The 21910-nt window shown below is 46.3% G+C and overlaps 1 protein-coding gene across 1 annotated transcript; it reads left to right on the forward strand.

Annotated features, from left to right (window-relative positions):
- The first annotated feature begins 16912 nt into the window (after positions 1-16912).
- On the forward strand, positions 16913-21683 carry LOC136653189 (tubulin polymerization-promoting protein family member 2-like). The gene is made up of 2 exons (XM_066630099.1): positions 16913-17082; positions 21530-21683. Exons 1-2 carry the CDS (start codon positions 16913-16915, stop codon positions 21681-21683), a joined length of 324 nt encoding a protein of 107 aa, XP_066486196.1.
- Positions 21684-21910: the final 227 nt, after the last annotated feature.

Here is a 21910-nt window from a genome sequence, read left to right on the forward strand (position 1 = left end):
GGACTCAGCACATTTTCAAAACTGAGGCTGTGGAGAGCTAACCTTGAAAGTCAGGTGGTTTCTGCTGATGGAAGAGAAAAATGCAAAGTTGACAGTTTGGAGAAGCGCCTTGGTGTGTGGCAAAACCGAGCCAGAAGTTATGAGCTCCCATGATAATGATCAGTTTCCTGTTTAGCTCCCTGTTCTAGAACTGGTGTTTAACAGCTCACTTTTTATTCCAGATGACGTAGAACAATAATCATACAACTATTATTTGTTTTTCACACTTAAACCATCCTTTCTCCAAAGAATCTGGAAGGGGTGCACATAGTTCCTCCTTTCCTGTTATCCTCACAACCACCCTGTGAGGTCGGTTAGGCTGAGAGATGGTGACTGGCCCAAGGTCACCCAGGAAGCTTCTTGGCTGAGCAGGGACTAGAACCTGGAGCTTCTAGTACGTATCCAAGATACTAACCACTACATCTTTCAGCTGTAAGCATGCATTGAAATACTATAGAAAAAATAGTACAGAAAAAAAAGTTTTAACTCACTTGACTGCAATAAAACAGGATAGTAGAAAAATGTCTAGGGCTAACTAATCTTTACCAGATTTTTCTATTTCAGAACATCTAAGGATTATTGGTTAATTTCTAACATATTTGCAAAAATTTGAGATGACCTGAAAAATACTGTTATTACGTGCTTTCTATAATGCTTCCAGATTGAAAACTCGTGGCACATGCATTATCCTAGTAATCTTGGCAATGAAGGCAAGCTAGCATGTGGTCTCCCCTTTTTGCAATGTGAAATGCAGCTGAAAGCAGGGTGTTTGCTCTCTTGGAAACATCTTTTTCCAACTGTGAACTATGATTTAATGGTGATGTGACATGCATGGGCTTAGCAACTCTGTTTTTATTTTTACTTGTTCAAAGGATGAGTTCTGGTATCCCAAACAAGTTCCAGAGCCAAGGCTCAATTAAAAACTAAGCCCATCTGAGGAACAGTCCCAGACTTGTAAGTCACTGAGGGAATCGAGTTACTCTATATTCCAAATGAGTTTGCAGCACATGTCCCTTTCTTTGGCACAGCAGATGGAAGCCATGAGGGCTCCTCTTTAAGGCTTTGCCCTTGGCTGTGGTCTGGCTCTTCTTGCTGACGTGGTGAAAATCGTCACCAGTCCTTCCCCCTCAGGGCCTGTTAACTGAATCAAGTATGAGAGAATATTATCTTGAGATGTTTATCCTCAGATGGCGCCTTACAGCACAAGGAGAATTACAGGATTACAGGGTGCACATTTTTTTGAGAATTCCATGGTGGCGTGTTGATAATATTTATGGCCTCGAGGGCTGTAATTTGCTAGACGGGCTCACAAAAGTGTGGAGAAATATCATCTGTGAACCAGTGGATCACAACAGACGCTTCCACAATCACACAGGCACTTTGCCCATCTGCTGTGTTTACTCAAATCACTACTAAGACCTACACTTACGTATTTGTACAGTGCTTTTATTATTTTTCACAATTTTTTATACTGCCCTTTCTCCAGGGAGCTCAGGGTGATGTATATGGTTCCTCGCCTCCTTTTGTCCTCACAACAACCCTGTAAAGTAGGTGAGGCTGAGAGGTCGTGTCTGGCCCAATGTCATCCAGGAAGCTTAATGAATTTTTGTGAGGGGAAAAAACGGCAGTGCATTTTGTTTATTACTAATGAGTCCTGGAGTTATATTAAAAATATATTGAAATATATTATATATATTGAACTATATATGTTTTAATATAAGAATATATTGGCTGGGACAAAAGTAGATTTCCTGTGTTTCGAATGTGGTCTTCAAGAAACTTGTTTCTGTGTACCAGAAAAAAAAAACACTGAAACTAGAATTGTCCGTAAAAGTGTGAAGTCCATTCATGCAAGATACAATAACGAAATTTGCTATTGTTTACAAGCCCACCACCCTTTGTGAGTTTGCTTTGAATTCATTACTACAACCTCAGGCTCAGGTGGGGGGAGGAGACTAAACGCCCCTTCAGTGATCCCCCTTCAATGAACTCACTAGGTGTAGTCACAGAGGTTAAAGATTACGCATAGGGGTGGATGTACCCTAGATTTTAGTATTTTGGTCTGCCTCCAGTAGAACAAACTAACCCCCTTCAATGAACTCACTAGGTGTAGTCTCAGAGGTTAAAGATTACACATAGGGGTGGAAGTACCCTAGATTTTAGTGTTTCGGTCTGCCTCCAGGTGAACAAGCTAAAATAAATGTGAATTGGGAAGTCCCTGGAACTCATGAGATGGTCTTGGATGAGCCTTCCTCTCAGCTTTATACATCTCTTAGGGCCAATGGAGATAATAGTACTGTACTGACAAACTTTACAAGATTGAAAACACTTCAGAAACTGCTACAGAAGTGTAAGGCACCAGCATCTGGAGAAAGAAAAAGCTTATGTATGCAACACACTGGTTTATGGTTGGAACAACAGTTCAGTTTACTCCCACTGCTGTAGGGCTTCCATTTAATAGAGATTTGGTTTTAAATTACTATTTGGATTTGCGAACCAGTGGTGAGTACAGTAGTGAGTTACTGCTGGAAGATGTGGCAGTATTTTTTGCTGGTTTGCCTGGGATGCTGCAAAGGGGCAGTGCAATCAGCCCAGGAATAAGAGGATAACCTTGTTATTGTGAACAATCTGATTTAGCTTTATCAAGTCTGAGTGTCTTTTTCCAAACAGTTTCTTCCATATCCCTTAGTCAATGCAAGAGATTGAGTCAGCATTCATGTGTGTGTGTGTGTGTGTGTGTGTGTGAAAGAGAGAGAGAGAGAGAGAGATTGGGGGACACTTCACCCAGACCGGGGGGGGGGGGTGTCCAGTGGGACACACCCTGGACTGCAAGCCCATTCCCATGAAGAAGTTTCATTGTGTTCTCCCTGGAAAGTTATTTCCCTGTCTGTGTATCTGTACAGGGATATCCAGAACTGGAGCCAATTAGAACAGAACAAATCAGTATTCTGCACAGTAAACTTCCCTACTATAGCAGTTTGGGTCAAATTGCTCTCTAGGGGAACAGTGACTCTCAGATCAAGTTGTGAAAGAGGAGAAAGGGAAGGCTTCTGGGGATGGGGCTTAGTTGAGTGACTTGTTTCACTGATGCTTGGTGCCCCAGCCGGGGGGGGGGGGGCCTTCAGATATCACCTCATTGGGCCACTGGGAGCCTGTGGACTCTCAGTCAGTGCCCAACTTGGCCAGCCCTGACACTGGCCCTTGTGCATGTCCTGTTCTCTCCCGGAGTGTCATTCTCATAATTGGGTGGGTCATATGTCAGAACCACCAGCTTCCCACAACTTGCAAGGTGGTTCAGATGGTGCTCCCTCATGCAACTTCGAGAGGGATGGTGTGCAAGGAGAGAGAGCAGGATGTGCACCCTTGCATACCTTGGCTCAGCCATGAAGCTTCCTGGGTGAACTTGGACCACTATCTGTCAGCCTCACTTCCCTCACAGGATTGAGGGCAAAAGGAGGGAAGGGACCATGTACACCACCCTAAGGTCCTTGGAGGAAGGGCAGTATAAAAATGTGAAAAATACCTCATCATGTGTGGGCAAGGCCACTCTGGACATACTACCCAAACTGGCTCAGATAGAAGGCTGTCCTGTGCAACATTTTCTCTCAAAAATTATGAGCCACAGAGTTCTTGAAAGTAGTCCCTTTCCCATAGGGAAAGTAGTCCCTATGCAATGGCAAGAGGAGCCAACAAGCTATGGTAGTAGGAAGAGTCAAATCCCCTCATAAATCAGGCTATGAGAGCCCAGGGATAGTAGTGGAAGCCAGGACTGGTAAGTCTTGGCACCCAGTCTAAACAGTATATACACCGCCTGGTGAGTTGACGCTTCACATGATATTTGGGCTTATTTAGCTGCTTTAGCACATGAGATTTCCTCCCCATTCCACTTCTCAATTCCACCATGACTCATTTCCATGATAAGATCATGGTGTGACACTCCACACTGAGTCTGGGTCTTAGAGGCCTCAGAACATAACATAGGTCAGTGTTTCTCAATGTTTGTCCTCCGTCGTACCTTTTCATGCGGTCCAACTATTTGCAGTACACTGGAAGTAACTGGTGATGACATCATTGCCAGTTACTTCTGGGTTGGACGGCCAGGCGCAACATGGCAAAAACCAGTGAGAGGCTCAGGGCGGAGAAGAGGGCTTTTTCAAGTGTGGAAAAACATGGGTTGGAGCTCTGCCCATCGAACGGAGCCTCTTACCACGGTTGGTTGTGTCCCGTTCTTGATTTCGCTGTTGGGTGGTAGGTTTCCAGGGGTCCCACAAGTACCACCAGAAACCACCGGAAGTACCACTGGTGGTACCTGTACCACTGGTTGAGAAACAGTGGCATAGGTGAATGCACAAACCAGACAGGAGCGTGGATAATGGGAACTAATGAAGCTAAAAGACTCCAATCATCTTCCAGTCTTCTGAAACAGATTACAGGGGTGGGATTGTTGTGTTTGTATTGTACATAGAGAAATTATGCTTGGGCTCTGATAGCTACTTTTCTGCTCAGTCTGGGGACAAAGTGGCAGAGAACAGCATTAACCCACATTTTAACCCTGTTGCGTATATGCAACGTTGGGTAGAAATGGCTTAAGTTGACTTCCCATCGAAGTGGCAGTGTAAACCGTACAGAAACAGGATTCAGAGTAGTGAAATTTGTCAGTAAAATGCAGGAAGGTGAGTGGGGGGACACATTCCAAGGGGCTCTGGAGAACTCCTCTGCCCCAGAAAAGAAGAGAACCATTTCCTTCCCTTTTGTGCCAAACAAAGCAGTCCTTTCTAATGCTTTGGCCTCCCTGAGTGAAACCAGCTTTCCATAACAATATCCTGATGGCTGGGTCGTCTGGAGAGGCATTTGTCTGGCTCAGTGCCCTCCTTCCACTATCTCCACTCACCAGATTGAGGGGGGGGGGTTTGCAAGCTCCTTGATGGCCACACCTTGGAAAGGGGGATGGTGGTGACAATGTCAATCAGATGAAGCATCCTCCTATAGCCTAGCTTAGACTAAGGGTATCAAGTTGAGGCTAAGAGGGCTGGTGCCAGCCCCACGAAGCTCCTCCCACAGGTCCAGATCACCTGGGGAGGGGGAAGATTGGGGGGGGGAATAGCTCGCCAGGTTGCAAGTTCTTTGCAGTTCCCCAGCAGGATTAAGGCTCCTCCATTAGCAACATGTGAGGTCACACATCTTTGGAATGAACCTATGGCAAGGACAGGGATCCCCCTCCCAAGGTAGGGATGGAGGCATGACCACCACCTGGAAAATGGGTTTGGATGAGGTCAGGTTGGTTTTGGGTTTGGGATGGGAGGGAAGGGAGAGACATAAGGGATCGCTCTCTTGCATACTGATGGCCAGTGTTGCATGGACCTGTAGGAAGGGGCTAGGGGTGAGTCTTTGGCAGAAAGGGATGGGGAAGGACTAGATGGCCTTGTGGTCCATTCTGTTATTCGTGGATTGTACATTCTGCGATGGGGCTAGTGTGTGTGTGTGTGTGTGTGTGTGTGTGTGTGTGTGTGTGTGAGAGAGAGAGAGAGAGAGAGAGAGTGCACCTTCTGATCCAGGACCAATTATGCAAGATCTAGGCTGCAATCCTGCCTACACCTCTAAGGGAGCAAGTCCCCTTGAGATCAAGGGGGCTTCTGAAGAAACACACCCCCTCCAAGTTACAGCACCTTTCAGCCCCCTTTACATGCACTTTTGTGCTAAAACAGTGAACCTAAATGGGATTAACTGGTAACTAATCTGCTAACTGGGCAAAGTGATGAGTCCCTGAAAAGAACAATGACAGAGAGATGGCCACCCCTTTGGAAAAAGGAACAGGCATTAAGTACTTTTTGTTGAAAAGCATATAAATATTCTTGTTAATCGACAGCAGTTCTTCAGTGTATAATGGGGAATGTAGATTCCCCTCCCTCTCACATACTAGTATTTTGTTGGTTTTAATCTGCCTTCTTGTGATTTTGAATTTTGGGCATGTAGCATGGATTAGAGACTTCCTAAGATCCTGCAACCATCAAGTTGTGGTGGCTAAAGTGTTAAAATGCACCTTTCCTGTGTTCAGTGCACACTTAAAAGCAGATATTCTAACCTGCATTAGAGCCCAATCCTAGGCATGTCTACTCAGAAGTAATTCCCACTATAGCCAATGGGGCTTACTCCTAGGTAAGTGTGGATAGGACTGCAGTCTTGGTGATTGAAAGTGGTTCCTCACTAGTTATGTAGTTTAATTAACACAGAGCAAAAGGGTGTGATCTTGTAGATGTGTCCCATCTAGCTTTGCCACCTCAGTGTCTCTCTCTGAATGTGCAATAGATACAAGAATATAAGAAAAGCCATAAACTGGATCAGGCCAAAGGGCCATCTAGTCCAGCATTCTGTTTTCCACAGTGGCCCATCTGTTGCTCCCCTTGCAACAGGTATTCAGAGGAATTTTGTCTCTGAACCTTGAGGTAGGGGATAGGCTAGCCATTGTGACTAGTAGCCATTGATAGACCTCAGCCTCCATGAATTTGAGCACTTGCCTTTTAAAGCCATCCAAACTAGGGGTCATCTGGAAATGAATTTCACAGATTAATTACACATAGGGTGGGATGGAGGTATGTGGGTCCATCTCTAGTGTCAAATCTGCCCAGGGTATCAAATGCATGACTGAGTAGTCCAGAGACCTGGCTTTCCCAGAGATCTCAAGGAGGAGGTGCACTTCATTTCAAATGGCCAGTAGACCTGGCCTCCACCAGGGGAATCTAGGCAAAGGCCAGGCTTCCTCTTTGTTATGATTTGCTGGTACCCTGACCTGGGGGGGGGATCTCAAGGCAGAGGCCAGGTCAACCTGTGGTTTTGAGTGGCCTGCCCTGGGTGTGAAATATCCTAGGTACACCTAGTATTGTGAGATGGGAATAAAATCCCCCTCTCTTCACACTGCACAATTTTATAAGTTTCAATCATATCCCCCAATTGCCTTTTTTCCCAAAGCTAAAAAGCCCCAAACTCTGTAGCCTTACCTCATCAGGAAAGTGTTCCAACCCTCTGATAATTTTGGTTCTCCTCTTTTATACCTTTTCCAGCTCTACAGTATACTGAACTTCTTGAGGTCTGGTGACCACAGCAGTGTACTGAATTTAAACAGGGCCACAACATTGATTTATATAGAGTCAAGACAATATTGACTGTCTTGTTCTTGATTCCATTCCTAAGAAGACTCTTAGCATGGTATTTGCTTGCAAAACCTGTACTTTAGAATCTTTGACATTTTCTAACTGGTAAAATATTCATTCTGGTGATCACACAAGCAAAAGAGTGGTGAAAGGAAAGGCTGATGAGATTCACAGGATGCAGACTATGTATGATCACTAGAAGAACAGACACTAGATCCCAGGGAGTATCTAAAGAGGTTTTATCACTTGTTTGTAATTAATATACACACATTTCATATAGGTGTGTGGCTATAAATACAAATCAGACAACCAGAAACACAAGGGGCTTAAACAAAGGAACTTCCAGCAGAAGCCTGTGCATGTCTACTCAGAAGTAAGTTCCATTGTGTTCAGTGGGGTTTAGGTCCATCAAAGTGTATATAAGATTGCAGCCTTAAAGAAGCTAAAATGCACCAGTCAATCCTCCCAGGTTTTCAAACTGGAAAAGACCTGGGGAGGGTGAGGGGTGGAAAGAGGTGTTGCAAGTATTTCCTGGGCCCAGAGCAAAAAATGCTTGATAATGGATCCTCTGTACAACTTTGCACAATATTTGTGCTTATTTTTCATTTATTTATGTAAAAACATTTTTAGCCTGCCTTTCAGTTAAGAGGATTGAAAATTTAGACCTGTAACAGGCTAGCTTATAGGATATGCCTGATCACTAGACATGTTGTTTTAATTGTGTGTGCTATGTGATTGTATGTTGTGTGTTTTTATTTATGTATTGTTATGATTTCTTTATGCCAATAAAGGTTTCATCATAATCATCATCATCCTATGATCATTTAAAAACTAAAAAAAAAAAAAAATACAACACAACTACCAAGGTGGCTTTCATTATTTGAAATAATAAGTTCAGGTAATACAATAAAATACAGAACTAAAAGCCATATTAAAACAGCAGAGTGCACAAAATAATAACATAAGCAGCTAAAACAGCAGAATGACAATAGCAACTGTTGAATATTGAAAACGGCTAGGATCGCAAAAGTATCTTCAGTGGGGTTCCAATTGTCTCTTTTATTAGATCCCCTAAAACCTTTCTAACATCTAAGGGATCTGAACATCCCTTTGGGGTTTTGGTGGACCTAAAGCATAGTGTTGTCTCCTTAACTGTCACCCTGTTTCTAGATCACTCTGGGAAGAAAATGGCTACTCTCAGACCACAATCAGGTGAACTGATCGAAGCTGCTTTCAGACCAATGTTAGCTGAAGAAACTAAGGCAGCGGAAGGTGAGTTTGCTTTCAGAGACAGAAGTGATGAAATTGCCAAGATTAATTAATTAATTGACAGTTTTGTCTTGAGTACATGTTCTGCAAACCCTTACACTGAAAGTTGGGAACCTGGGTTTGCACTTGGGGTTCTAGCGCTCAGCAGAATCTTTTCTAGGCAATCTGAAACTGAGACTATTATCTCCCTTATGCACAGGTTGGCCTGAACTTCATCTTGAACCAGCTTCCTGGATAGAAGGAGACCAAGTGTGGATCTTGGAACTTCAGCCTTATGATCCCCCCAGTAAGTATAATGCCTGGTATATTTAAAAAAGGAAAATAAAAGAAAAGCTCCAGGTAGACCAGGGCTTAAGTTTTTGATAAGGAGGAACAGTCAATCAGGTGATCCTTGATTTGCATTCCAAAGTGTTGCAGTCTCCAGAGGATTATTTCATGTGCTTTTTCTGACTGTATACATCAGTCCTTCATTCAAGCCTCGCTTGGATTACCCCTTTCTGTCAGAGACAGAAACTTCACTCCTACCTTATCCATCCTCCCCTAAACTGAGGATAGGGAAGGGATTACAGCCTTTGTTACAGGAGGAAACCCCAAAGGTTTTAGGCAGTGTTTTTCAATCACAGGCACTAGTGTCATTTGAGGTGCTTTGAGGTACAGCAAGTAGTACTTGGCTATGTTGATTTACATGTGTATATGAAGTGCCATCACTGTTGTAGGGACCAGGTGGCCCTGTTCTGCCCGACTGGACCCCACCAGAAGTGTAGGTAGATGACGTAGCAGTGTGCCAATGGAAAGATGCAGCTCTGTGGCACTGTGGACACGCACCCTCTAAAGAAGTGCAGGTGGGAGAGGGGAGGTGCACGCAAGAGGAGGAGAGACAAGGAGGCAGCAACGACTGGTGAAACTTCTGTCTCACCGCAGGAATAACTGTGTGGTGAGCTGCCTGTTCCCCCACACCACATCTGTCCCTGGAGGCTATAGTACATGCAAAAATGGTGCTTTCAAAAGTTGTACTCGTGAAAAGATGTGAAAAGCCCGGATTTCAGGGGCTGGAAAGAGGCATGACTACTGCATAAATTAAAGCAGTAGTTCAAACTTCTGCATTGTGACCTAGGAATTTATTAGCCAAGTGTGCCCCAGACATTGACTTCTTATCTGGTATTTTCTATTTCAGAAGCTGGTGGGGATTTGGAGGAGACGCATCAGCTAGCAAGTGATGAGAAAGCAGAAGGCTTAAGTTCCTCGGGGCAAAGCAGGCCAAGCCCAAGAAAGGGAACAGAAGTTCAAGAGTACCAGTCCTGGTCAGGTGAAGCACCCCTGCAGACCAAGGGGACATATATAAGTGATGGAGAAGCATTTAGCCAAGGTTTGCAGTTAACCACAGCGCAGAGTACCCACACCAAAAATGTCCACATCTGTGACCAATACAGTAAGGGCTTCCAATCATTCTCTGACCTTGCACAACATTACCAACATCTACACTCTAGAGAGAAAACTTCTGGGCAAGAACAGTCTCAAACAGTCTCTTGCAGCCAAAGTGCTTTGGCGCCCACCTCCTTGCCTCTAAAGGTGGAGAGTATGTTTGTAGACTCATGTGAAAGGATCTGCCCAGAACAAATGCAAACAACAGAGCAGAGTGCCCCTACCAAAAAACTGCACATCTGTCCTCACTGTGGGAAGGGCTATCGATGGCGCTCTGACCTTGCCCGACATCAGCGTGTGCATTATGGCAGAAAAGCAGCTAAGCAGAGAGAGTGCCAATTAGAAGCAGGTTCATTGGTCCCTGTCCCTTTGAATACGTTTGTTTCACCAGTTTCGGTATCCAAGACAAAGTCGAAGCTAACAACAAACCGAAACATCAATACCAAAAATCTGCACGCCTGTGACCAGTGTGGGAAGGCTTATCGATGGCGTAGTGACCTCTACCGACACCTGCGTATACAGCATCACATAAAATCTGGTAAGCAGAGAGAGAGCCAGCCAGAAGCAAGTCCATTGGTCCCTGTCTCTTTGCAAGAAGAGAATACGTTTGTTTCACCAGGGTCTACGTTCAGGCCAAAGCTAAAGCCAAAGACAGACCAGAGCACCCATGGCAAAAAGCAGCACATCTGTGACCTGTGTGGGAAAGGCTGCCGAAAGCCCTGTGAGCTTGCCCTACATTATCAGCGACATCACCCTGGCAGGGAAGTAGCTAAGCAGAGAGAAAACGAACTGAAGCCAATGACAGGCCAGAGCACTCACACAAAAAACCAGCCCATCTGTAACCTCTGCGGGAAGGGCTTTCGATGGCCCTCTGACCTTGCTCGACATTACGATGTGTGCTATAGGAGAAAAGCAGCTGAGCGGAGAGAGCACCAGTCAGAAGCAGGTCCATTGGTCCCCATCCTTTTGCCATTGCAAGAAGAGAATGCATTTGATTCACCTGCGTCGGCACTCAGGCCAAAGTCGAAGCTTACGACAAACCGGAACACCCATAGCAATGACCTGCACATCTGTGACCGATGTGGAATGGGCTATCAATGGCTCTCTCACCTTGCCCTACATCGGAGTGTACATCATGGCATAAAAGCAAGCAAGCAGAGAGAGAGACGGTCAGAAGCAAGTCCATTGGTCTCTGTCTCTTTGCAAGAAGAGAGTATGTTTGTTTCGCCAGAATCAAAGTTCAGGCCAAAGTCGAAGCCAATTACAGGCCAGAGCACCCCCACTAAAAACCAGCACATCTGTCCCCGCTGTGGGAAGGGCTATCGATGGCCCTCTGACCTTGCCCGACATCGGCATGTACATTATGGCAGAAAAGCATCTAAGCAGAGAGAGCACCAATCAGAAGCAGGTCCACTGGTTCCCGTTCCCTTGCCCCTGCAAGAAGAGAATACATTTGTTTCACCAGCGTCAGTATCCAAGCCAAACTCAAAGCTAGCAACAAACGAGAACACCCATACTAAAAACCTGCATGTCTGTGACCAGTGTGGGAAAGCCTATCGATGGCGTTGTGACCGTGTCCGACATCAGCGTATGCATCATGGCAGAAAAGCAGCTAAGGCTGGATATCCAGGCCATATATACACCCATACAAAAGCTCTGCACATCTGTGACCAGTGTGGGAAGGGCTATCGATGGCGTTGTGACCTTGTCCGACATCTGCGTGTACAGCATGACACAAAAGCAAGTAAGCAGAGAAAGAGCCCGTCAGAAGCAAGTCCACCGGTCTCTGTCTCTTTGCAAGAAGAGAATACATTTGTTTCACCGGTGTCATTATTCACACCAAAGTCGGAACCAATGACAGGCCAGAGCACCTGCCCTAGAAACCAGAACATCTGTGACCAGTGTGAGAGAGGTTGCCAAAAGTCCTGTGAGCTTGCCCAACAGGATCAGTGTCATCACTCTGGTCAGAAAGCTACTACACAGGGACAGTGCCAGTTGGACTTTTACAGCTGTAGTGCATTGGCACCCATTTCTTTGCCTTTGCAGACAGAGAATGCATTTGCAGACTCTTGTGAGACAGTCAGCCAAAAGTTGAAGCTAATGACAGACCAGCACACCTGCCCCCAAAAGCTACCCACCTGTGGCCAAGGCGGGAAGGGCTTCCAGTGTCCCTCAGAACTCATGCACCATGATCGATGTATGCATTCTGGGGAGAAAGCAGCTGTACAGAATCTGCACCAATGTGCCCATTCTGGAAAGTATTTCCAATGTCGTTCTGGCCCTGCCTCATGTCTGTTTGCACACTTTGGGAAGCAAGCAAGCCTTCAGAGGTGGTGTCCCTCAGAAGCACCCAGCCCAAGTCCCTTGGCATCTGTCCCCCTGCAAGTGAAGAATGTAGTTGCAAATTCTCCTGCAATATTCAGCCCAAAGTCCATGCTGATGGCAGACCAGAGCACCCATACCCTGGACCCGCATATCTGTGACCAATATCAAAATGGCTTATGGTGGCCCTCAGAACCTGCTCAGCATCCCTGTGTGCACTCTGGAGGGAAAGTAGCCAGATGGGGTCAATTCTGTTCAAAAAGGGGCAGTCCCAGTCACTTGGTGTCCTACTCCTTGCAAACAGAGTACGCAGCTGCAAATTTCAACAAAATATTCTACCCAAACTCACAGCTAGCGACAGACCAGAGCGGCACCCATCTGCACACCTGTGGCCAATGTGGGAAAGCATGCCGATGGCCTCCTGCACTTGACCAGCATCAGCATGTACACTCTGGGGTTGAACTAGCCAGACAGGGCCATAGCCAGTCAGCAGCCTGCAGTCCCATCATATCTACCCCTTTGCCCCTGCAAGAGGAGAATATGATTACAAATTCAAAACAAATGAGAGATCAGGGCACCGAGGCCCAAAACCTGCACATCTGCAGCCATTCTGGGAATGGCTTGCAGTGGCCTTCAGAACTTACTCAGTATCCTTGTGTTCACTCTTGGGAAGGAGTGGCAAGAGGGGGTCAGTGCCAGTCAAAAGTAGATGAATCTTGTCTCACAATGTCTGTTACAGCATCCCTGCAGGTGATCGGTACGTTTGCCAATTGTCAAAAAGCAATCAGCCAAAATTCCAAGCAAATGACTGAGTGTGCCCACTCCAAGAAGCCCTGCCTCCAGGACCACAGTGGGGAAGCCTTTCATGGGCCCTCGGACCTCACCCGGCACACGCTCACCCACTCTAGAGAACGACCCCACAGCTGTGCCGTTTGTGGGAGCCAGTTCACACGCAAAGTGCAGCTGGTGAAGCACCAGAGATTGCACGAGGAGACACATGATAGTGACAGAGAAGAAGAAGACAGGAGGCACCAAGGTGGGGAAGAAGTGCCTAGGGAAGACATCCCCACAGAACAGCAGCAGTGGCTTCCCCCCCAAGGAACTGAGGAACTCTGTGAACCTTTTGCCAGTTCAAAAGCCTGTGAGTGTGATGCGTGCCCTACTGGAGCAAGCAATAGCCCCGAACCCCCTCCTCCAAACAGTATGTGGGAAATTGGTGCCAGTGGCCAGCCCTATATCTTGTCCTTAGGACACTCTTGTGAGTGTGACAACTGTGGGAGCTATGACAGCAGCACCATTGACATACAGCACTCTGAACCATCTTCCCTTGGTGCAGATGACACAGTCTCTTCCAATTCGACATCCTCCCCTGTGGGTTTCTGTGACACATCCACACCCATGGTACTGACCGCCACCGGGGGAGAGGATGAGAATGTTGAAGACATGCTGAAAAAGAGGTGTTGCCCTGCAAGCCCCATTACCTCCAGACGAGCAAGGCAGTCCTCTGCTGTGGGCAGCCAGAACCTCAAGGAGACCCCTTCCCTTAGTACAAAGGAAGATCCCCCACTGGTGGGAGAGGGCAAACTTTATGCTTGTCCCAAGTGCCGAAAGCAGTTTGGCTCCAGGTATAATTTCACGAGGCACCTAGCCATCCACCAGAAAAGGAAGCCACACAAGTGCAAAACATGTGGGGATTGCTTTGCCCACCGCTCATATCTGCTCAAGCACCAACGGCGGCACACAATACCATCTTAGTAGTGCTCACTAAACTGCGGCAATGATATCTCAGTTATCATACCTGCCCAAGCAACCATGCATCCACAGAAGGCAGAAATAGACTCCTGCTCTGGGCTCAAGAGTCCAGACCAGCTCTGTCATTAGGTAGAATGAAATGCCTTGCCCATCACCATCATGGAACTCTTTATCCCCTTGTCTCCTGTGTTGATTGGCTGAGCCAACTGCCAGTAAGAAAAGTCCTTTTTCCTAGGCTTACTTCCATGAGAGACTTTGGGCGCAATCCTAACCCCTTATGTCAGTGCTTTCCAGCACTGACATAAGGGCAATGAAGCTCTGAGGTAAAGGAACAAACATTCCCTTACTTTGAGGAGGCTTCCGTGAGGGACACCCAGCTGCAGGATGCAGCACATGTCCCATTGGTACCGCTATGCCAGTGCTGGAAAGCACTGACATAAGGGGTTAGGATTGTGCCCTTTGGAGCATAGTCCCAGTTCTCTTTTGCTCTCCCTGTTATTGAGGTGAGGACAAGATCAAGAGAGGGAAAGCATATTGCGACTTTGAGATTGTTTTAATCAAGGTGCTGTGTGACTTTTGAAATTTAATTTTAAGTAAATTGTGCACTGCAAGATTTCAGTGAAGATTCTTTTGTGAGGATGCTAAAATAAGGTTTATTTTTAAAGCATGAGGTAACATACTTGATACACAGATTTATTACTAAGAAGAAGAGATCAACTTGTACACCTTTTCATGCAATTTTGGAATGGGCAAAATTTTCATTTACACTGACATGCTAGAGCCAAATCTTTTAAAAGTAAACAAGTTCAAAGCCCATCAGTATAGCAGAAACCTCAGTGTTTAAAAAAAAAAAGTTATAAAGACTAGAACTAGATTATTAGGTTTAGTTCTCTGTGATTGTCATTGTGACAATCAAATTGCAGTTGTTTTACTCTGAAAGGTAAAATGAAGAAAGTGTCTTCTAGGCTGGATGCAAATGGGGAAGAAAATCCAGACTGGCACAAGGATCTTGGCACATTGGAGCAGCCTGCCCTGTGACCAGGGCCTTGTGGAATTTTAAATTCTGGAAATGTTATTCTGAACAAGCAGTCAAGTTTAAGTTTTAAGGTTTTGATTGTGTTTCATTGTTTTTAATGTCTTTTATGTATGTATATTTTATGTTTTTAATTTGTCCTTAATTGTGAGCCGCCTTGAGTGTTCTTAATTGAATAGAAAGGTGGGACATAAAACTCAAATAAATAAATAAATAAGTTGTAATTTGTACAACTTCACTTGCACTCCCACACATTGATTAAAATCTGAAGCCTTAATTGAAAAGCATTGAATTAATTAGGCAAAGTGCGGAGAGAGGTATTGCAATACTGTAGAAGAGTGGCACAGGTTTTTCAGTACATGGGAAATGGAAATATTGCTGTGTCAATCCTCCTCTTCCCCACAGTTCAGTTGATTAAAGAGGGTAAAAACTTCAGCCAGGTGAAAACAAAAGCATACAAAATGGATTTGGCTTTGTTGGGACATTTGAAGAAAAGAAAATCCAAAAACCACAGGTACTGTATCACACCTATTTTGACAGTTGCTAGTCCATACTAAGATAGGTAGCCTTAGTAAAAATTTCACCTCTGCCATGAACTCAGACAAACCATCCGAACCTCGTTTAGCTGCACTGGCAGAACACAATTACAGTATGTGGCAAAACTGGCCGTCATGCTGGTGCCAAAGCATCTGCAGCCAATCTTTTCATTTGGGTGTTCTGGATGTGCACCCTTAGGGTACCCTGCCCCCCAGTGTCTTCCATAGGTACAACATTCAGGCCTGTTTAATGGATGAGCCCAGGACAAATCTGAATGCGTGTGGGGAGGGGGACAGGTTGGACACTCACACCCGCTTATCCTATTTAGGCATTAGTTCCTCTTTCCCCCCACCATCTGGGCTCCACCATTAGTTCCCCACTCAAAGGCACACCCATATATGCAAAAACAACAAAATCCATCCCTTTGCTCCCTTACAGTGCAGGTAAATGTCCAGAACATAAAGGTTTTCTGTGGGGTGCTCATTCTAACTGTTTTCAGAGAGTGAAATCTATTCCTTCTGACCAACCTGCTTCCCAAATTTACTTACCTTCCTTCCTGATCCTGGATCCAGATGTGTCAGCAGTGACATCACAGGCAAACCACTGAGATCACAATGGCCACTGCAAAATATGTGCACAAGATCTCTTGTTCTCCTGACACAGAGCAGCCCTTCCCCTCCCAAGGAATACGTAGAGGGAACGTACATGGCCTCAGTTGCCCCCAAATGCAGGTAAACCCATCCTCTGGCTAGGGTTAAAGGCCCCTAACTGTTCTCTCTGGTTTCAAAGGTCTTTGGATTTCGGTTTGGAGACGTGTGTGTTAAGCCATTTCTGCCCAACATTGCATGTACTTAACAGGGATCAAATGTGTACACCTGTGGGCTGGGCAGAAATGGGTTAACTTGAACCTATCCCAAGCCTAAAGAGTTGCTTCCATTTGGCTAAATTGCAGTGCAGCCCTATGCATGCCCACACAGAAGTAAGCCCTATTGAGTTCAATTTGACTTACTCCCATAGAAGCGTATAGGATTCCAGCTTAACGACCCAATCTTTTCTGGGCCTTGTGCTGATGGAACTAGCGCTCGGATTTATGCCAGCCAAAGAGCTGACCCAGATCCAAATAGACCCATTGGGCACCAGGCAGTGGTTTTAACTTACCTCTCCATTGCTGCCTGGTTCCCAGCTGGCCCATGGCATGCAACAGAAGCAGACAAAATTAAAAATTGGTGGAATTTGGGAAATTTGAACCTGAGATGTTGAATTCAGAGATCTTTTCCAAGCTTTGACTTTATGAAAATGAATTTGGGGGGGTTGGGGGGAAAAAAACTCAGGTAAAAGTGCAAATCTTCAGTTGTCTTCCTCCAGTCCTTCCCCACCAGCTGCAGGAAGGATGTTAGAGGTGGAGAAGACCTTCCGCAAATTTGCCGTGTTCAAGGATGCATCCACTACAAGCAACAGCATGACGGGCAAGAACTTCTTCAAAATACTGAAGGAGTGTGGCGTGATGGATGGGAAAGCTGTGACCAGCACTGACGTGGACATTGCCTTCAATGAACACAAGTGAGGTGGTGGTGGGGAGGAATGTTGTTTGGGGTGAAAGGGTGTGGGGAGAAGTCAGACTTTCCTCTGGCAGAAGTTGGAGGTTGGTGGTGAATGTTGGAACCATATGGGAGGACTGAGTGCTGAAGTCAGCACATGACATCCTTGGGCAGCTACTACTGGTGTCACACTACTGACACCTGCTCTGGCCCCCAAACGAGGACTGGATCCAGCCGCCAACTAGCAGCCACCAGCTGGCCCAGGTCCCATTCCCTTTATATGGGGGGCACAGGAGAAAAATGGAAACCTGTGCCCACCACGAACACAATGAGGGTAAAAGAACATAAGAACAGCCCCACTGGATCAGGCCATATGCCCATCTAGTCCAGCTTCCTGTATCTCACAGCGGCCCATCAAATGCCCCAGGGAGCACACCAGATAACAAGAGACCTCATCCTGGTGCCCTCCCCTGCATCTGGCATTCTGACATAACCCATTTCTAAAATCAGGAGGTTGCGCATACACATCATGGCTTGTACCCCATAATGGATTTTTCCTCCAGAAACTTGTCCAATCCCCTTTTAAAGGCGTCTAGGCTAGACGCCAGCACCACATCCTGTGGCAAGGAGTTCCACAGACAGACCACATGCTGAGTAAAGAAATATTTTCTTTTGTCTGTCCTAACCCGCCCAACACTCAATTTTAGTGGATGTCCCCTGGTTCTGGTGTTATGTGAGAGTGTAAAGAGCATCTCTCTATCCACTCTGTCCACCCCCTGCATAATTTTGTAAGTCTCAATCATGTCCCCCCTCAAGCGTCTCTTTTCTAGGCTGAAGAGGCCCAAACGCCGTAGCCTTTCCTCATAAGGAAGGTGCCCCAGCCCCGTAATCATCTTAGTCGCTTTCTTTTGCACCTTTTCCATTTCCACTATGTCTTTTTTGAGATGCGGCGACCAGAACTGGACACAGTACTCCAGGTGTGGCCTTACCATAGATTTGTACAATGGCATTATAATACTAGCCATTTTGTTCTCAAGAGGCAGGTGGCCTACCAATGGATGGACCCCTTGCCAAACCTGGAGCCATGCAAGGAGCCACTAAGTAGTTCCCCAGGGCAAGGCTCATTTTAGGCCAGGTCTACAGATAGAGCAGGTGAGGTGGTAGAATCTGGGGATAGCAGATGTTGAATAGTGCAAGATTGCAAGGTAATCTCCCATGTAAAAAGTGAAAAACATTTGTGGGGAAGAAAAAGTGAACCCAGGGAGAGAGATTCTGACCAGCCTACTTTCTGCTGTGCTGGTTTTCTACATGCAAGATGTTTCTTTAAAAAAAACATGTGGGGAAGTGTTGAAAAAAAATGTGATCCTCCACCTGCAGCTTGAAACAGTTTCAGTCCATTCAATCACATTTCTCCCTCATTCGATTCCATGTCTAGACCAGACCTGACTGGTCCCTTATAAGACAGATAAACTGATACAGCGTACGTGGAGGTCTGAGCTGGGAGAAATTCCGGGTTGAAATCTCGCTTCTGCCAGGAACTCACTATGGGGCCTAGTGAAACCACTAGTCAAATCAAACCTCAGCCCCCTACATCTGCAATAGGGGAGGATAATATATATATATTGGCAACCTTCAGTCTCGAAAGACTATGGTATCGCGCTCTGAAAGGTGGTTCTGGCACAGCGTCTAGTGTGGCTGAAAAGGCCAATCCGGGAGTGACAATCCCTTCCACACCGGGAGCAAGTGCAGTCTGTCCCTGGTCTGTCTCCCTGGCTATAGGCCTTCCTTCTTTGCCTCTTAGCCTCAGACTGTTGGCAAAGTGTCTCTTCAAACTGGGAAAGGCCATGCTGCACAGCCTGCCTCCAAGCGGGCCGCTCAGAGGCCACGGTTTCCCACTTGTTGAGGTCCATCCCTAAGGCCTTCAGATCCCTCTTGCAGATGTCCTTGTATCGCAGCTGTGGTCTACCTGTAGGGCGCTTTCCTTGCACGAGTTCTCCATAGAGGAGATCCTTTGAGATCCGGCCATCATCCATTCTCACAACATGACCAAGCCAACGCAGGCGTCTCTGTTTCAGCAGTGAATACATGCTAGGGATTCCAGCACGTTCCAGGACTGTGTTGTTTGGAACTTTGTCCTGCCAGGTGATGCCGAGGATGCGTTGGAGGCAGCGCATGTGGAAAGCGCTCAGTTTCCTCTCCTGTTGTGAGCGAAGAGTCCATGACTCGCTGCAGTACAGAAGTGTACTCAGGACGCAAGCTCTGTAGACCTGGATCTTGGTATGTTCCGTCAGCTTCTTGTTGGACCAGACTCTCTTTGTGAGTCTGGAAAACGTGGTAGCTGCTTTACCGATGCGCTTGTTTAGCTCGGTATCGAGAGAAAGAGTGTCGGAGATAGTTGAGCCAAGGTACACAAAGTCATGGACAACCTCCAGTTCATGCTCAGAGATTGTAATGCAGGGAGGTGAGTCCACATCCTGAACCATGACCTGTGTTTTCTTCAGGCTGATTGTCAGTCCAAAATCTTGGCAGGCCTTGCTAAAACGATCCATGAGCTGCTGGAGATCTTTGGCAGAGTGGGTAGTGACAGCTGCATCGTCGGCAAAGAGGAAGTCACGCAGACATTTCAGCTGGACTTTGGATTTTGCTCTCAGTCTGGAGAGGTTGAAGAGCTTTCCGTCTGATCTGGTCCGGAGATAGATGCCTTCTGTTGCAGTTCCAAAGGCCTGCTTCAGCAGGACAGCGAAGAAAATCCCAAACAAGTTTGGTGCAAGAACACAGCCCTGCTTCACTCCGCTTCGGATGTCAAAAGGGTCTGATGTGGAGCCATGCACATGCACTCTGCACCATGCAACAGAAAACAGAAAACTACTGCCCTAAAGCTGGGCACCTGGAACATTAGGACAATGACACCTGGCTTCTCTGATGACCTGCAAGAAATAGACGACGCACACAAAACAGCTGTCATCGACATGGAGCTGAGCAGACTGCAGATGGACATCGTCGCCCTTCAAGAGACTAGGCTGCCAGATTCCGGATCTGTCAAGGAGAGAAATTTCTCATTTTTCTGGAAGGGAAAACCACCAAACGAAACCAGGGAACATGGCGTTGGCTTTGCGGTCAGAAATACCCTGCTGAAATCCATCATCCCACCTACTGTGGGAAGTGAAAGAATTTTGTCCCTGCAGCTCCAGTCATCAGCAGGACCTGTCACTCTCATCAGTGCTTATGCACCGACTCTGTCGTCTCCAGCAGAAGCCAAAGACAAATTCTATGATGACCTGGCCACCACTGTCAAGAAAATCCCTGTAAAAGAGCCATTGTTCATCCTCGGCGATTTCAATGCTAGAGTTGGTGCTGATAACAGTTCATGGCCCACTTGCTTAGGTCAGTTTGGCACTGGGAGGATGAACGAAAATGGCCAACGCCTGCTAGAGTTTTGCTGTCATCACGGTCTCTGTGTCAGCAACATGTTCTTCAACACAAAGCCCCAACATAGTCTCTTGGAGACATCCAAGATCAAAGCACTGGCACCAGCTCAACCTGATCCTCACCAGACGCTCCAGCCTTCCCAGCATCAAGATCACACGCAGTTATCATGGTGCTGCCTGCGACACTGACCACTCCCTGGTGTGCAGCAGAGTGAAACTGCAAGCAAAGCGACTGTATCACACGAAAAAGGAAGGAAGACCTCGCATTGATACCAGCAAGACCCGGGATCAGAGAAAAGTGGAGGAATTTGCACAAGCGCTTGAGGAATCTCTTCCAGGCCCGGCTGACGCAAACGCATCCAACAGATGGGAGGATAATACTAGCCTGCTTTACAGGGCTGTGGTACGGATCATGAGATAGTGTATGTGAAGCGCTTTTGTCACGTGAAGTGCACTATATAAGTTGTTGATACCTAATTCCACTTCATTTCCACTTTAACCAATAACAATAATATTTCCATCCTCTGTGGAATTTCCATACCTCCATGAAGGTGCTCTGTTCCTAAGATGGGAGGGTGGTGGTATGAAAATAATCCAGGGAGCAGAACTGGAGGTGCACAGTGAAAGGCCATGTGGCCTTGTAGAGAGGTTTGGGATTGGGGGGACCAATGCTCAAATACTTCCCCACATGCTAAGTGTATGACAGCTAACCAATTCTTTAACACCATTGCGGCCGCAGAGCAACCTCAAAGTAAGAGAACAAACGTTCCTTTATCTTGAAGAGGCCTTCATAAGTGCCCCACCACCACAAAATGCACTGTGCGCTCATTGGTACGGTTTGTTTTGGTGCTGGAAAGTTGGTTAGGATTGGGTTGTGAGTAACTTTGAGCCTGTCCCACTTCAAAGGGTTGTAGCTCTGGGGTAGCCAAAGATGCTGTCTTGACCTCTTTGGGGAAAGGGCAGGACTTATATGGTGTTCACAAAACAACAACAACACATGTTGGCACTCAGAGGTCATTCTTCTCTCTCTGCAACCTCCAGGACCAAGGGTTCCCGCAACATAAACTACATTGAGTTCCTGCAGGCCATTAAGGACTTGAGTGGCAAGCGCTTCAAGGGGAAATCATCGGAGGAAGCCATGGCAGCCGTGATCAAACTGATAGAAGGCAAGGAACCAGCCACTCACCAACAGTGAGTGATAAGGCAGCTCTCCTTTGAGGTAGGAATGCACACTGCCCTGTATATAATTTGATAAAGATCCAGGAATTTTTTTAAAATTTTTTAACTTCATGGATCAAATAGACTTATGTGCAAGGCTTTGTGTGCTTTGTGTTTCTGAGGAGTGCAAGAAAGCGTACAGAATGTAGTTTTCAGGCACAACGTTCGACTTTTTGAAATGTTTTTTTTTATTTAAAGCAAGTT

Source organism: Tiliqua scincoides, chromosome 5 (assembly GCF_035046505.1).
Source record: "Tiliqua scincoides isolate rTilSci1 chromosome 5, rTilSci1.hap2, whole genome shotgun sequence".
Classification (NCBI taxonomy): Eukaryota; Metazoa; Chordata; class Lepidosauria; order Squamata; family Scincidae; genus Tiliqua; species Tiliqua scincoides.

Bases quoted from the DNA above. Each gene is read 5' to 3' on its own strand.
- LOC136653189 (XM_066630099.1), top strand. From the start codon at position 16,913: ATGTTAGAGGTGGAGAAGACCTTCCGCAAATTTGCCGTGTTCAAGGAT. The intron at 17,083-21,529 runs GTGAGGTGGTGG...TGCAACCTCCAG, and splicing joins ATTGCCTTCAATGAACACAA to GACCAAGGGTTCCCGCAACA.